A 14,712-nucleotide genomic window follows, 5' to 3' on the forward strand; every position below is an offset into this window, starting at 1 on the left:
CCCATCTGCTTTAATAAAAATGAGTGACCTAATGATAGCATACTATTTTTGCGTATTTTCTTGTATTGGGCTGGTTATCTTGTGGATCTCCTCACACGTATTTTGATCCAAGGATCCATAGAAGGTGTAGTGGGCAACATGGGGTATTGTGAAGGGTATTTTAGTTTTGTTGGCCTATGGGGTCTATAAATAGCCCCAAGCTTGTGATTCCTCATTATGCTTGACTTTTTTCTTGATGAGAATTCATTTCTCTTGGCCTCTTTAGTCTCTAGAGAGGTATTGGCTCTTGCCTTCTTTGGTCTTGAAATTTGGCTCATTAGAGTTCATCTCTTTTGAGAATTCGCAAATCTCTTTTGAAATTTGGCTCATAAATTTTTTTAACCCCCATCAATATGGATCCGCAAGTCGGATCCATGTGGGTCCAACTGTGGATCCTCGAGTCCACTTAATATATATGTATATTATATTTCTATAGTATTACCAATATTAATATTATTTATTTATGATTATACACACATATATATATATATTTAGATATATATAAATATATATATATATATATATATATATATATATATATATATATGGATCCGGTATATGGATCTCATACCCATCTATGCACCCCTATTGAATGATTATTCTCCGAATTATTTAATTAATTAAAATTATTGTACTTATACGTACATATCAAATTTATGAGGTAAATGTATGCGAAAAACCCCTTTATGGGTCCTGGATCTGTAATTTGGATCCAGGCCCAATTTGCAAAATTTTATAAAATTTCTGGGTTTTACATCCCTACCCCCTTAAAAGAATTTCGTCCTCGAAATTAGAACGTACTAAATGTGAGTAGTACTAAAATCAATTATCGCACGTAAGCCTCGCAAATTTAGACCCTCTGTGATCCTACCCCCTTAGGGTTGATCACGAACAATAATCGTTCACGTAATCATACCAAAACTTATTAAATTCATACCAATAGAATATTCAACTATAATTTCAATCAATCACACAAAATTCACATACTTAAAGTAAAAATATTAAATAATCTTACCAGTGAAGAGGACTGCTCTGGAGGACGAGTCACACTTGTCGATGCTTCAGGACAGGGCTCATATACCAAAGTAAAAATTTTTAATACTCAAAAGATAATCAAAATTGCAAGTCTTTGTGGTGGGCTCTGATACCAAACCTGTAACGACCCCAATCCAGACCCTTTTAAAAATGCGGATTTTTTTTTTTTTTCTAAAGAGTTGCAGAAACCTTCCCAGAGATCTGGGGTCCTCACAGTTCCACTTTCCATTGGATAGCCCATCCACCACAAACGAAGTTGCAATTATCATCCATATCAACCAACTAAAACTCTTTTATTAATGAGTAATAAAATTTCAAAGACAAGGTTTTCTTCAACTGAAAGTAAAGTAACAATTGCAGAATTTAAAAGAACTGAAAGACAAAAGAAAGAGCCACAATATCCTCTACTGAAGCTGACACGTCCAAGTATAACTCATCCATTCCCAGATGCATGTCCAACTTCACTGTTCACCATTTCCTGTGAAAAACCAACAAAGTAGGGTGTCAGAACCGAAATTCTGAGCACAGCTACTTCTAAAGAAACCAGATGAGAGAAAGAACATGGATAAGATTTCATGCAGTGATTTGAGTGAGTGCAGATATAAAATTTTCAACATCTAAATTTTCATAACTACCAATGATTTCATTTACTCACCAATCAATAACAGTAAACAGTGTCATATATCAACAACTAAATAACCAACCTTTCAGCATGATTTCACGAAGTAAAGCGTATGCTACCACCAAATGATGTCATGATATCAAGAATGATTCAAACATGCATGATCTAATGCATAACAGAAAAATGCATGATTATGTGCAATGCATGATTTCTTCTGTTATCTTTCATTTAAGTTCTATCTTTCCATATGCATGCCCTATTAGATGCACACATCCTTAAGTTCCTCTTTTTAATTATCGTGGCCCGCGGATACACCAAACGGGTACAAACCCCGAGGTCAAGTAGGTTCCCAGAGTAGCTTAACACACAATTTATATTTTATTACTGGGTTCCAACTTAACCCTCGACCGATATCAGGAAACAACACCATCCATCGGAACATTAGACCTCCACATCTAATGTCGGGGACACAAGGGACACCCCACGCCCACAAGTGCCACTTCCTTGGTACCATAAACTCACAGCTGTGACTAACACACCACTCCCGGGTAAAGTGGCGGATTCTCCCTAAAACCGTGGCCAGGAGAAGAACCTCAATATCGGGTTCAGGGGCAACAACGCACACGGAGTTTTTGTATCCTCACAGTCTCCCCAAGACCGGATAACTAAGATTCTCATACTCCAGATGAGATATCCCAGAAGGTATATTACACTGTTCTTATTCATTATATTTTTATTTAATTCCATTCTTTAAGTTTGCAACACAATATGCAAAAGTAAAGTGAAAACCCCGCATCCTCCCTTGCAGGGACCCATTCGGGACTCCAGCTCGTGTAAACACATAGAACAGTGTAGTAAAGTGCAAACCATCTTATGTGGTTTAAGTGATGCATCTAAAAACATATATAAAAGAAAACCCAACCCACGGCTCTCCAGGCCGGTGATGGTCCCATAGGCCATCGGTGCATCACATAATAAAACCAAGTAGTGTCTCATTTACAACACTTGGCCAAAATGCCAAAAGCATATATATTCATGCAAATATAAACTCAAACATATGCATGTCATAATTCATTCATATGCAATTACAATATGTGTATGTTACCTACATCACATATGGATCTTAACCAATCCATGGTTTCTTTAAGGGTGTGAGTGTACATGTACCATTTCACATATAAATCAAGTGTACATGTTCAAAAAGACTTACTAATAATTGAATCATGCTCACACTCATGCGTACCATAGTCATAACAGTCAAGTGAAAACATAAATCTCCACGACAAGTGTATCCCAATGCACATCCATATATGCCAATATAACCATGGACATGAAACAACAACACTCACAAGCATGGTTTCAAAGATTCATGTGCAAGGATTCACATATTTATACCAAAATATATGTTGTCATCCCTTGATTAATTTTATTATATCATGTGAACACCCATGCATGTAGATTCAAGCAATAAAGCATTAGTTTCATGATTGCTCATGCCCATGAAAACAACTAGACAACGATATCCAAATCGAGCATAACAAATCAAGTCTAAGCATATTAGCATTTTCATTCACTTGTATGCAAGAAGCCAGGTCTAACACGATTAGCTAGTATTTCTGAAAACTTTGACTTTAGTGTGCTAAGAGGTATGCTTCCAAGTAAGTTCCAAGAGAGTATTTTACAACTACTTAATTTGTTATGAAAGAGATGCATGGTTGGAAACAGTACTGCAAGCAGCCAAAAATGCAATGCAAGCATAATAGTTTTCTTTAATATTGACACTGAGTATAAAGCCATTGATTAAGACTACTGTAGTCAAATGAACACTTATAAAAGAATTTCTGTACATAAAGTGACTTATAGTTTCTTTACAAAAATATACACAGCAACACTATGGATTTGATTGGTATTCTTCTTCACAACAGTGACATTGCCATTTAGATGTACCAATTTGCATCACATAAGTAATGTGCTTATTCATCACCAATTTCAGATAAAAGGATGCTAGCCCTCCAAAGTCACTCTTCAATGTTGCGGTTAATTCATGTGATTGTCCTTTAGTTCTGGGCTCACCACAAATATGCCATAGACACATCCTGTTAATAGATGTTTTGATCACAACCCAGCTGCTAGCACTGTCGCAACCTTGTAGTTGTAGCCTTACCTCTATAGTGTATGATCCATTTCCTCGACTTAAGGAATATTACAGCATTGCTAGTTCCCAAATAGGACCAGCCACATAAATACCTCATACCTAGAATTGGAACATTCCTGTGCATGTCCAATAAGACCAAACATCAAATACAATTGCTTATTGTAGCATGATTTAACTTCAAATTTACCAATGAATTCTCATCTTATAATAACCCTAATTAATGATATTGTAAATGCATAAGTCGGCAACCAACATCCTTGCTGCATCCAAGTTAAAGAGGTTTCCTAGTAACTAAATTTGGTTTCCAAATCCTGAAGATGTCAATCCAGATCTCAGTCTTCATATGTTATCATTTACATTTATCCTCGTGTATATATATCAGTATACCTATTACACCATACGACTGACGATTCCACAAGATAGCCAACATATAGAACAAGTTGTTGCTTTATTCACACACACGACACCTGGGCCGGACTTATTTCTATTAACACTTAAAAAGAGTTCTGGGTTCCCCTAACCCATCAAGACTTCCAACATTACACGCTTCAACAAACCTGCTGCCAATTTCAAAGTCTATGACTCAATGTTACATTGTACTCTAAAATTTAATCTCATCTTTTAGCCCGCCCTTACCTACATAAAATATCAACCTCCAGAAAAATATCTCCCACATCCAACAGTCATTTACATCATTCCAACAAAAGAGAATATCACAACAATCATCTTTGAATGATGAACATTACACAGATTCAAATATTTTCTTTTTAAATTTGATATGTTAAACAAGAATGCATCAAATCTGTATGCACAAAATGAAGGATAAGTTTTATACTAAAAACAAAGGATCTGATACAAAAACCCAAAAAAAAAAGCATAAATATCTTTAGCCCTTCCCACACTATGACATACAGCATATTGAAATACAGAAAAGTAATAAACTCACAAAAAAATGCTAAACATCGAGAATTAATCATTAAAGAGATATAGATTTTTGCATAACAACAGGCTGGAAATAAAAGTTACATAGAAATCCCAACAGATCCTACATTATAATCGAAAATCCCAAAAGAAATTTCGAACCACACAAGGCATACTTGAAATAGATATGTATGTAAAATCACAACCACCTTACTACCAAAGGTTCACGGTTTGGGGCTCCCCAAGCACCTAAACCCCAGATCCTCCCCTCACGGTGGATTTCCAGCAACCATTCAGCCGAAATAACAAAGATAAAAACCCCCAAAAACAAAATTTTTGTTTTGTTACTGACGGTAACCCCTCCACACGCACACACACGTATTCGAACCCCTCATCAGGAAAAATCCGAAACCCCCAAATCATAGATTTGGGGTTTTTGGTTTTGGGTTGACATAACCCCAAATCCTACACTCAAACCCCCACATGGAATCGAATCTATGTTCGATTCCTCACCCCGATTCCAAGGAGCACCGTACCTTATCCGGCGATCCTTCCGGTGATTGTAGGCTGGGGACGTGAAACAGGACCGACTGGCGTCGCTTCTTGCTGCTGCCGTGACCGGGGAGCTCGCTGCAGTCGCTGATGGCTGTTGGTTGCTCGTCGGCGACCTCCTCCTCTTCGATGCACACTGACAGAGAGAGAGAGCCCGAGAGAAAAGGCTGAGTGAAGAGGGGCAAGACCCCCTCTCCACTCCCCCCTTTATCGGCCCCAAGCCCTCTCCCTTTGCCGAGGGGCGCGGGGTCGGTTACGCCCTGCGTAACCCCCCTGCTGTTTCTGCGATCGGGGTTAGGGTTCTCCCAGAACCCTAACGTTGGCTTAAGGTATCGGGCAACCCTTATCGGGTTGCCTTAATAAAACCTACCTTCCCCCTTTTAAAATCAAGAGGGTCGGGTCCGGGTCCCAGCCTGTACCCGCGACGCTGGGTCCATTATCAAAATGGACCCGGTTCGTCAATAGTAACGGATCCTTAGCTGGATCCGGGTGGATCCAACTGTGGGTCCGACCCCCTTGTTCCAAAATTTTCTTATAATTAATATTAATTATTTATAAAATTCCGAATTTAACATTATACATAAATTTTTTTAACCCCCATCAATATGGATCCGCAAGTCGGATCCATGTGGGTCCAACTGTGGATCCTCGAGTCCACTTAATATATATGTATATTATATTTCTATAGTATTACCAATATTAATATTATTTATTTATGATTATACACACATATATATATATATTTAGATATATATAAATATATATATATATATATGGATCCGGTATATGGATCTCATACCCATCTACGCACCCCTATTGAATGATTATTCTCCGAATTATTTAATTAATTAAAATTATTGTACTTATACGTACATATCAAATTTACGAGGTAAATGTATGCGAAAAACCCCTTTATGGGTCCTGGATCTGTAATTTGGATCCAGGCCCAATTTGCAAAATTTTATAAAATTTCCGGGTTTTACATGCTCAAATATTAATTTGCTGGAGTATAAGCATCTCAATAGTTTTGCTGAGATCATCCAGAAAGGGGTTTAATTGTCTGCATCTTCTGATCATATCTATGGTGGTAGCGTAGATGTGGAACAAGTCTGCAAGTTCCGTCATGAACCAGTCGCATCACGGTCTTGGTATTGTCTATGGTAGCAACTGCTGAGTAGATCAGTTCGGATTCGTATTATTCAGTTATGAAATGGGTCGTGATATTCAGTCTATTATTGTGGATCTGATTTGAGTTTATATCAGATTGACTGTTGTGGTGGAGAGTTGAGTCTACCATTGTCAGCTGGAAGTGTCGCAGTTTCAGGCAGTGTTGTGAGAGGCGTACGCCTCAGTACCTGAAGCGTACGCCTCAGAGGCGAGGTGCACGCTCAAGGTACTGAGGCGTGCTGTGATGCGCAAATTGCCCCTCATCAACCTCCAGAACCCCCTCCTTCATCCCCAAGTCTTCCTCCTCCGCCCGATTCGTCGGCTGTGCTAACCTCAAGTGCCGGTGGATCCACCGCCACGTGCCGGCCAACTGCTCCTCCGCCGCTCCCTGCCTCCCCTCCCACCGCTTCACTTCCATACCAGTTGTGAGAGGCGTACGCCTTAGTACCTGAGGCGTACGCCTCAGAGGCGAAGCGCAGGCTCAACGCCTCGCTTCGCCTCATCGCATTTAACAACCTTGGTTTCAGGTATGAACCAAACACATCTTTATCATGTTGGATGTGTGGTATTGATATACATTCTATAGAAATCCTTTGTTGAGGTGGAAGGTTTTGGTCAAGTTCCTTTAAAATTATACTTGAAGTGTGGATCTAAACAGGCGACAATCGTGTATCTCAGATTTCATTGGTAAAATCCAATCGAGATATAGTCGGTTTCATAGTTGGTTGTTGGTGTGCGCGTGTGATTGTACCTGTTCGTTTTTAACCCATTACTTTTTCTTATGGCTCAAGTGGTTAAATCAGATGCAGATTACTCCAATGATTATGTAACTCTTAGCCGGGCTGAATATAACAAGCTTCTTGCTTTATGCTCATCCTCTTCGAAATCTTCTGTTGCGAAGGTTGCATGCTTGGCAGGTGATGGCCTATCTGGCCAAGGTGGTAGGTGGATCATTGATTCTGGAGCATCCAGACACTTGTGCGGAAATTCGAGTAACTTTTTAAGTTTAAATCCTGTGACTGATAAAAAAGGGGTAGTTCTTGTTGATGGGAGCTCTTCCCCAATTGTAGGGCAGGGAAACATATCTATTTCTCCTACCCTTCAATTGTCGCATGTTCTTCATGCTCCTTCGTTTCCACAGAATTTATTATCTGTCAGTCGAATGACAAAAGAGTTGAATTATAGGATGATTTTTTATCCTATGGGGTGCACAGTTTAGGACTTGCTGACGGGGAAAAGGATTGGTAGCAACTATAAGGAAGGTGGTCTGTATTATCTACATCAACTAGAGGTTTCGGCCTATTCTGCTGTTTCATCATCCTCAAGTCCTCTATTGTGGCATCATCGTCTGGGTCACCTTCCAGTGACAAAACTTCGTCGTGTCATTCCTCATATACCTCCTTCAGTTTCTTTTCAGTGTGAAACATGTCAATTGAGAAAACATTGTCGAAGTTCTTTTCCCTCCAGTCAGAGTCCGTCAAGTCAAGGATTATTTGGTCTTCTTCATGTCGATGTGTGGGGTCCGAGTAGGATTCCGAGTAGAACTCAGTGTCGTTATTATCTAGTTATTGTTGATGACTTCTCAAGGTTATCGTGGGTGTTCCTGTTAAAAGATCGGTCTCAAGGTCCTGTCATTCTTAAATCTTTAATTGCTGAGATAAAAACTCAATTTGACGTGTGTGTTAAAATTGTTCGCACTGATAATGCTCTTGTGTTCAAATCCAAAGACTTGCTTCAATTCTATTCTGCTAATGGGATTCAACCTCAATTTACATGTCCCCATACCTCCCAGCAAAATGGTGCGGCTGAGAGGAAACATAGACAAATCCTCAATGTTGCTCGGTGCCTAATGATTCAATCCAATATGCCTGCTTCATACTGGGGCGATGCGGTTTTGACTTCCGGTTTTCTTATAAATCGCATGCCTTCAAGTTCTGTAGAAGACCAGATCCCAATTCAAATTCTTCATCCGGAGGCTCCTCTCTTTCCTATCCCCCCTAAAGTTTTTGGATGTGTGTGTTTTGTGCATAAGTTGGGTCCTGATCGAGATAAACTTGCTGCGCAGTCTATTAAATGTGTTTTCCTTGGGTATCCTAAAAACCAAAAATGATATCGTTGCTATGACCCTATATCTCATAAGAGTATGTCAGTGCAGACGTTACCTTCTTTGAGTCTATTCCATACTTTTCGAGTACTACTCCAAGATTACAGGAAGATTACAGGAGAGCCTTGGTGATTCCCTTCCTCTGCCAATTCCTCCATTTCCGTTGGAGTCGCTTCCTCCTCAGTCCTTGGCTCCATCGTATGGGATGTCTCGCTATCGAAACCCTCCCATAGTATACTCTCACAAGGTATCTCGCTATCGAAACCCTCCCATAGTATACTCTCACAGGGTACCACCTACCTCCATGCCTCTGTTATCTCCTTCTCCTGAGGTAAGTATTTCTGAGCATACTGCAGTTTTTGCTCCTGATGATGATCTTCCCATTACATTGCACAAGGGAAAGAGACAGTGCACTCTCCACCCCATCTCGCAATTTGTTTCAGAAGTTAACCTTGGGGCATCTATGAAGAATTTTATTTCAGCTCTGTCTGCCTCCTCTGTTCCGCTTCATCACAGTCAAGCTCTACTCGACTCCAAATGGATGCAGGCTATGCGTGATGAGATGGATGCCCTATGGTCTCGAGGCATTTGGGACTTGGTTGATCCTCCCACTGATGCAGATATTGTAGGCTGCAAATGGGTATATAACATTAAATATTACTTGGATGGGTCAATTGAACGGTACAAAGCCCGGTTGGTTGCAAAAGGCTATACTCAGACTTATGGGGTTGACTTTTTTGAAACTTTTTGCCCAGTTGCTCGTCTTGGCACTATTCGTCTCGTTCTTTCTGTTGCTGTGCACTATGGATGGCCCCTGTTTCAGTTGGATGTCAAGAATGCCTTTTTGTATGGGGATTTGCATGAAGTTGTCTACATGCAACAACCCCTATGCTTCGAGGTTCAGGGGGAGTGTCAGAAGGAGAAGGCTATTTATGGCCTGAAGCAGAGCCCTCGAGCATGGTTTCACAAATTATTTGAGGTAATGTCGAATTTTGAATTTGTCAGGTCAGCTTCAGATCACTCCTTGTTTATCAAGAAAACCAATGCTGGAATTGTTGTTATGGTGGTATATATCGATGACATCATATTAACAGGGAGCAATGCCCCAAGATATTTCTGCAACAAATGATCATCTTCAAAAACACTTTGTTACTAAAGATTTTGGTCACCTTCGATATTTTCTTGGTATCGAGGTTGCAAGAAACAAAGAGGGCTTAGTTTTGTCGCAAAGAAAGTATGTGTTGGATTTATTAAAAGCGACTGGAATGCTAGGAGCTAAGCCAACTAACATTCCAATGGATCTCAAAACTCACATGTTCGATGAGAAGTCTGACTATGTGGATAGTACCGGCTTTAGATCCTTGATGGGTAAGTTGTTATATGTGACTGTTACTAGACCTGACATTTCATTAGCCGTGTGTAAAATCAGTCAGTTCATGGACAAACCTACCAAAGTTCACTGGGATGCAACTATGATGGTTCTTAGGTACTTAAAGTCATCTCCTGGTAAAGGTCTGTTGTTTAAACGAAATCCCTCCTTGGACGTTGTTGCTTACACTGACGCAGATTATGCGGGGTCTGTTGAAGATAGGAAGTCAACATCTGGATTTTGTGTGTTTGTGGGAGGAAATCTTGTTTCCTGGAGGAGTAAGAAACAAACCGTTGTAGCCAGGTCAAGTGTTGAATCTGAATACCGAGCAATGGCTCAGACCGCATCTGAGATTATGTGGGTAAAATCAGTTTTGACCGAGCTTTAGGTAAAAGTATCCCTACCTATGTTGATGTTGTGTGACAATAGGGCTGCTACATATATTGCCAACAACCCAGTGTTTCATGAAAGGACTAAACATATTGAAGTTGACTGTCACTATGTTCGCGACTTGGTTCAGGCTGGGTATATCTGCACCGATCATGTATCTTCCGAAGATCAAGTAGCTGATGTCTTTACCAAGGCTCTGGCGAGGCCGAGTTTCTCTCACTGTTGTGACAAGCTGAGCATGATTGATATCTATGCTCCAGCTTGAGGGGGAGTGTTGAGACATGCTATAAGGGCATTTTGGGTTTACGTGTTATTATATATTGTGTGAGGGTTATTTTTGTAATTTGGTGCTCTCGTTTACGGTGGTTTGGACATATTCGGCGAAGGCCTAATGATGCTCCAGTTAGAAGGTTGGAGAAATGGGAAAATATATTAGTTAAAAGAGGTCGGGGTAGGCCTAGGAAGACTTGGATGGAGATGATAGGAAAGAATATGAATGCTTTGAACCTCACCGAGGACATGGCGTTGGATAGAAATGATTGGAGGAAAAGGATTCATGTGGAAGACCCAAAATGAATTTCTTTTTTGGTTCATATCGCTGACCCCAATTGTTTTGGGATGAAGGCGTAGTTGTTGTTGTTGTTGTTGGTGCTCTTGTTTAATCTCTATTTAAGTAGAGATTAAACCCTAATAGAAGAATGACTTTCCCTCTCTTGTTCTCTCTCTCTCTGCCTCGGTTCCTGCGTACTCAATCGAGGTTTCAACACTTTGAAACTAACTAAATTATACCATGACTTCTTAAGAGGCCTAGGCTTTTAGTTTTTACTCACTAGTGAGGCTTAAAACCTCGGAGGCAGGTAGAATCCATGAGGCATAAAAGGCATAAGCCTCTCAAATCTCAACTATAGCCTCTTAAACCCATAGAGTATGCGTATTTTTCTAACTACCAATCAGTGTCTTTGGGGAATGATTAATCAGAGGGAAGTACTTTTTTTCTGAGTCAAGTTATTTGTTATAAATATTGAATTAATGAATAACCCTTCAATGATAAAACACTTGTAGAGAGTGTATTTCTTTGGAAGGCCAGTTGTTGGTTTTTGGATATGCCTGCTGATGGTTTTCATATGTTTGCTACGTCGATCTCTTTCCTTTTGAAAGTTATTAAGCTTGATAGCTTGTACAGATATGCACCTTGAAGCATCTTATGTTACCACTTTGTGTCATTTTTTTTTCATCAATCATGTATACCTCTGTTGGATCAAGTCTTCTGCTTTTTCTTTCCTTTGTGACTGTGTTTCTGGAAACTTTATGTTTGCATTTTTTTGTAGCTGCAAGTTGGTTGTCTTCTTTATTTAACATGAACTAAGCACCATCCGTTATGTTTGCATTTGTTTGGTAGTTGCAAGTCTGTTGTCTTCTTTATTTAACATGAACCAGGTAACATCCGGTTTCATCATTTTTAGGTGTCGTGTGTTGGAGGTTTTGGCTCAAATTCGTACATGTACAAAATCAATGGTACTGCAAATATTAACGCGATTAGAGCTGCATCAGAACAGGGTAAAACTGCCTTTATTCTTTGTAAGATTATTCCTGGTGAATTGGTATCGGCCACTTCATTTGACTGCTCAAGTAGATTCTTAGCTAGGAGAGGATGTTTGGTTGTGGTTGGTGCCTTCCAGTTATTTTCCCCCCTTTTGTTTTTATTCTGTTGGTTGAAGCTGAAGTAAGCAACTCTGTTTTTGACAAAGATATAAACATAATTCCTTACTACATGACAAACACATTCACATTCATATTTGCTTTACTTTTGAAGCTGAAGCACACAAGTTGTCTTTGATTAATGCACTGGAGAAAAAAAGAAAAAACAGAGACGAGTTTCCATGTCTCTTGATCAGATCAATCTTGCTCTGATCAACTGCATCTGAACTTTTGCACCCACTTTGCACAAGATAGCAAGATGTGAGATGTTCCATGTTTTTCGGATGATCCCAGACATCTTTGATGAAACTAGTTGGATTATCACATGGTCTTACCATGTTTAGCATTTCTTTATTTTTTAGGACTTACTTGATCTTCTTGTGAAGGCATCTCTACACTTTTCTTCCTATTAAGTCTCTCTCTCTCTCTCATTCAGTTCAGTCTCTTTAATCTAAGGCTCTCTAGATAATCATGGACAAAGTTAATCATCTATGTATCCATACATGGGTATCCTTGAGTAACAGTCATATGTCCTTGTTGCAAGACACCAAAATTCATGTGAAAGTTCCATAACATCATGCACACACACACACACACACACACACACACACACACACACACACACACACACACACCATTTTCCGCCAAATTCTGGATGTACGCCTATATTTTAAGCATTCAAAGAAAGTCTTCAGTGCTAAAGGTTAGGTCAAACTGTTTGTGCCATATGATTTATTTTCTTCGTTGTCACACCTTATCTTATAATCTTCATCATCTCAAGAAAGTGAGTTTTTTCCACAGAACTGATAAAATCCATACACGTGGTTCACAAAACTGTTAAGTCATTTAAAACTAATTGTGTACTTAATCAACTAATCAAGTTTTTGACGTTTCACACTCAATTTTTAGCATTGACTACCTCAAGGTACTTAGGATTGGATTTCACTTGTGTACTGCACCACCACAATCAGTTCTCTTTTGCTTATTGATCTATTTGTTTCAGAAGTGTCAATGAACACGCGGAGGCACACACTCTACTACAGTAAGCTATTCATATTATTAAAATATTTACGGGATCCTTTTCCTATTGCCATTCTTTCAGATGTCAGGAACTGCTGAGTGTCGCCAACAATGAGTCCATCGACTCCATCCTCATCAATTTGGGGACTAGTGCAGCTAAAAATGGTTCTAGGAGTGAATGTTAAGTTGTATATATATATATATTTTATAGTATTTATAATCTTGTAATAGGAAATACCCATTAGGGGTATTTTAGTCTTTTCACAGTATTGTAATAGGCAGTACCCATTAGGGGCACAATAGTCTTTTATATTTTTACCTTTATTTTTGTAACTTAGTATTTAAGGTTTAGCTTGAGGGCATTTAGGTAAATGGCCCATAGAGTCATTGGGACCTCCCCAACAACTCTATTTCTAGCCGTTGGGGAGGTCCCGATGGCTCTAGTTTTGTATAAATAAGGGATGTTTCCCCTCTTGTATATTCTATGCTTTCTCAAGCATTTTAACTCCAATATACATACATTTTTTACTTTTGTTCTTGGCCCCTATGAGGCCCTTGTGCATGTGTTGACCCATAAGTGGTCTTTATTATTTATGGTCTTGTAAGCCCATAAGAGGCACCTACTTGTATTGTTTTTCTTCTTTCATTTCATGGTATAAGAGCCTTGGTGATCTTTGATTGTAATTTGTATTTGAAGATAACGTGGTGGACCATGAAGATCGAAGAAGCATCGGTTCATTGCTTCGAGGAGCGTGCCATCAACCATTTTCAACTTTTTCCTTTCCTCTTCTTTTCTCTCTTGTTTTCTCTTTGCTTCTATGTGATAAATCTACTAATAAACTGACGTGATCTGCAGAAAGTGTGAGAAAAGGAGGGGAAGAGAAGAGGTTTCAGAAATCGGCAGTCAATCTTTCTTGTTGCTGCACTAGTGTTTCATTAATCTTAATAGGGTTACAATGATTTTTTTACAAGGACAAAAGTGCCCCTTTAGTAACACATGTTACATTATAATACAACTAAAGCAAAACTCGTGAATGGATATGGATCCTTTATCGGATCCATATCCAATACATATTCCACATTCTAATACCCTCCCTCAAGTTGTGCATGGGGTTGAACCATGTGCAACTTGTTCTTCAGATACCAGAAGCGGTGACTTGTAAGACCTTTTGTAAACATATCGGCAACTTGGTCTTCTGAAGGCACATAAATTGGTTCAATCTCTTTGTCGGCTATCTTTTGTCTGATGAAATGTTGATCGATTTCAATATGTTTAGTCCGACTGTGATGAACATGATTGAATGCAATTTGTATAGCACTTCTATTATCACACATAAGTGTCGAATTTGAGATATCCTCTCCCATCTCTGTAAGAAGATGCCTAATCCAGGTCACTTCTGCTGTGGTAGCTGCCATAGATCTATACTCTGCCTCTGTGCTAGATCTTGCCACAACCTTCTGTTTTCTGCTACTCCATGAGAAAAGATTTCTCCCAATGAAAACACAGTATCCTGAAACAGACCTCCTCTCATCTGGATCCCCTACCCAGTCTGCATCTGTATAGGCCAGTATGTCATGTTTTGGTGATTTCCATAAACATTGAGTATATGTGAGTCCATCACCCACCGTTCCTTTTAGAT

The 14,712-nt window shown here is 39.3% G+C and overlaps 1 protein-coding gene across 1 annotated transcript in view; it reads left to right on the forward strand.

The window, feature by feature from the left end:
* Positions 1-14,712, forward strand: part of LOC149812906 (uncharacterized protein At1g32220, chloroplastic-like) — an 86,372-nt gene that overhangs the window by 37,932 nt on the left and 33,728 nt on the right. Inside the window, exon 6 of the mRNA XM_089991714.1 lies at positions 11,818-11,911. Within this exon, the coding sequence (XP_089847840.1) occupies positions 11,818-11,911 (94 nt within the window). The remainder of the gene's footprint in view (positions 1-11,817; positions 11,912-14,712) is intronic.

This window comes from Nuphar pumila, chromosome 16 (genome assembly GCF_984573655.1).
Source record: "Nuphar pumila chromosome 16, dmNupPumi1.hap1.1, whole genome shotgun sequence".
NCBI classification, from domain to species: Eukaryota; Viridiplantae; Streptophyta; class Magnoliopsida; order Nymphaeales; family Nymphaeaceae; genus Nuphar; species Nuphar pumila.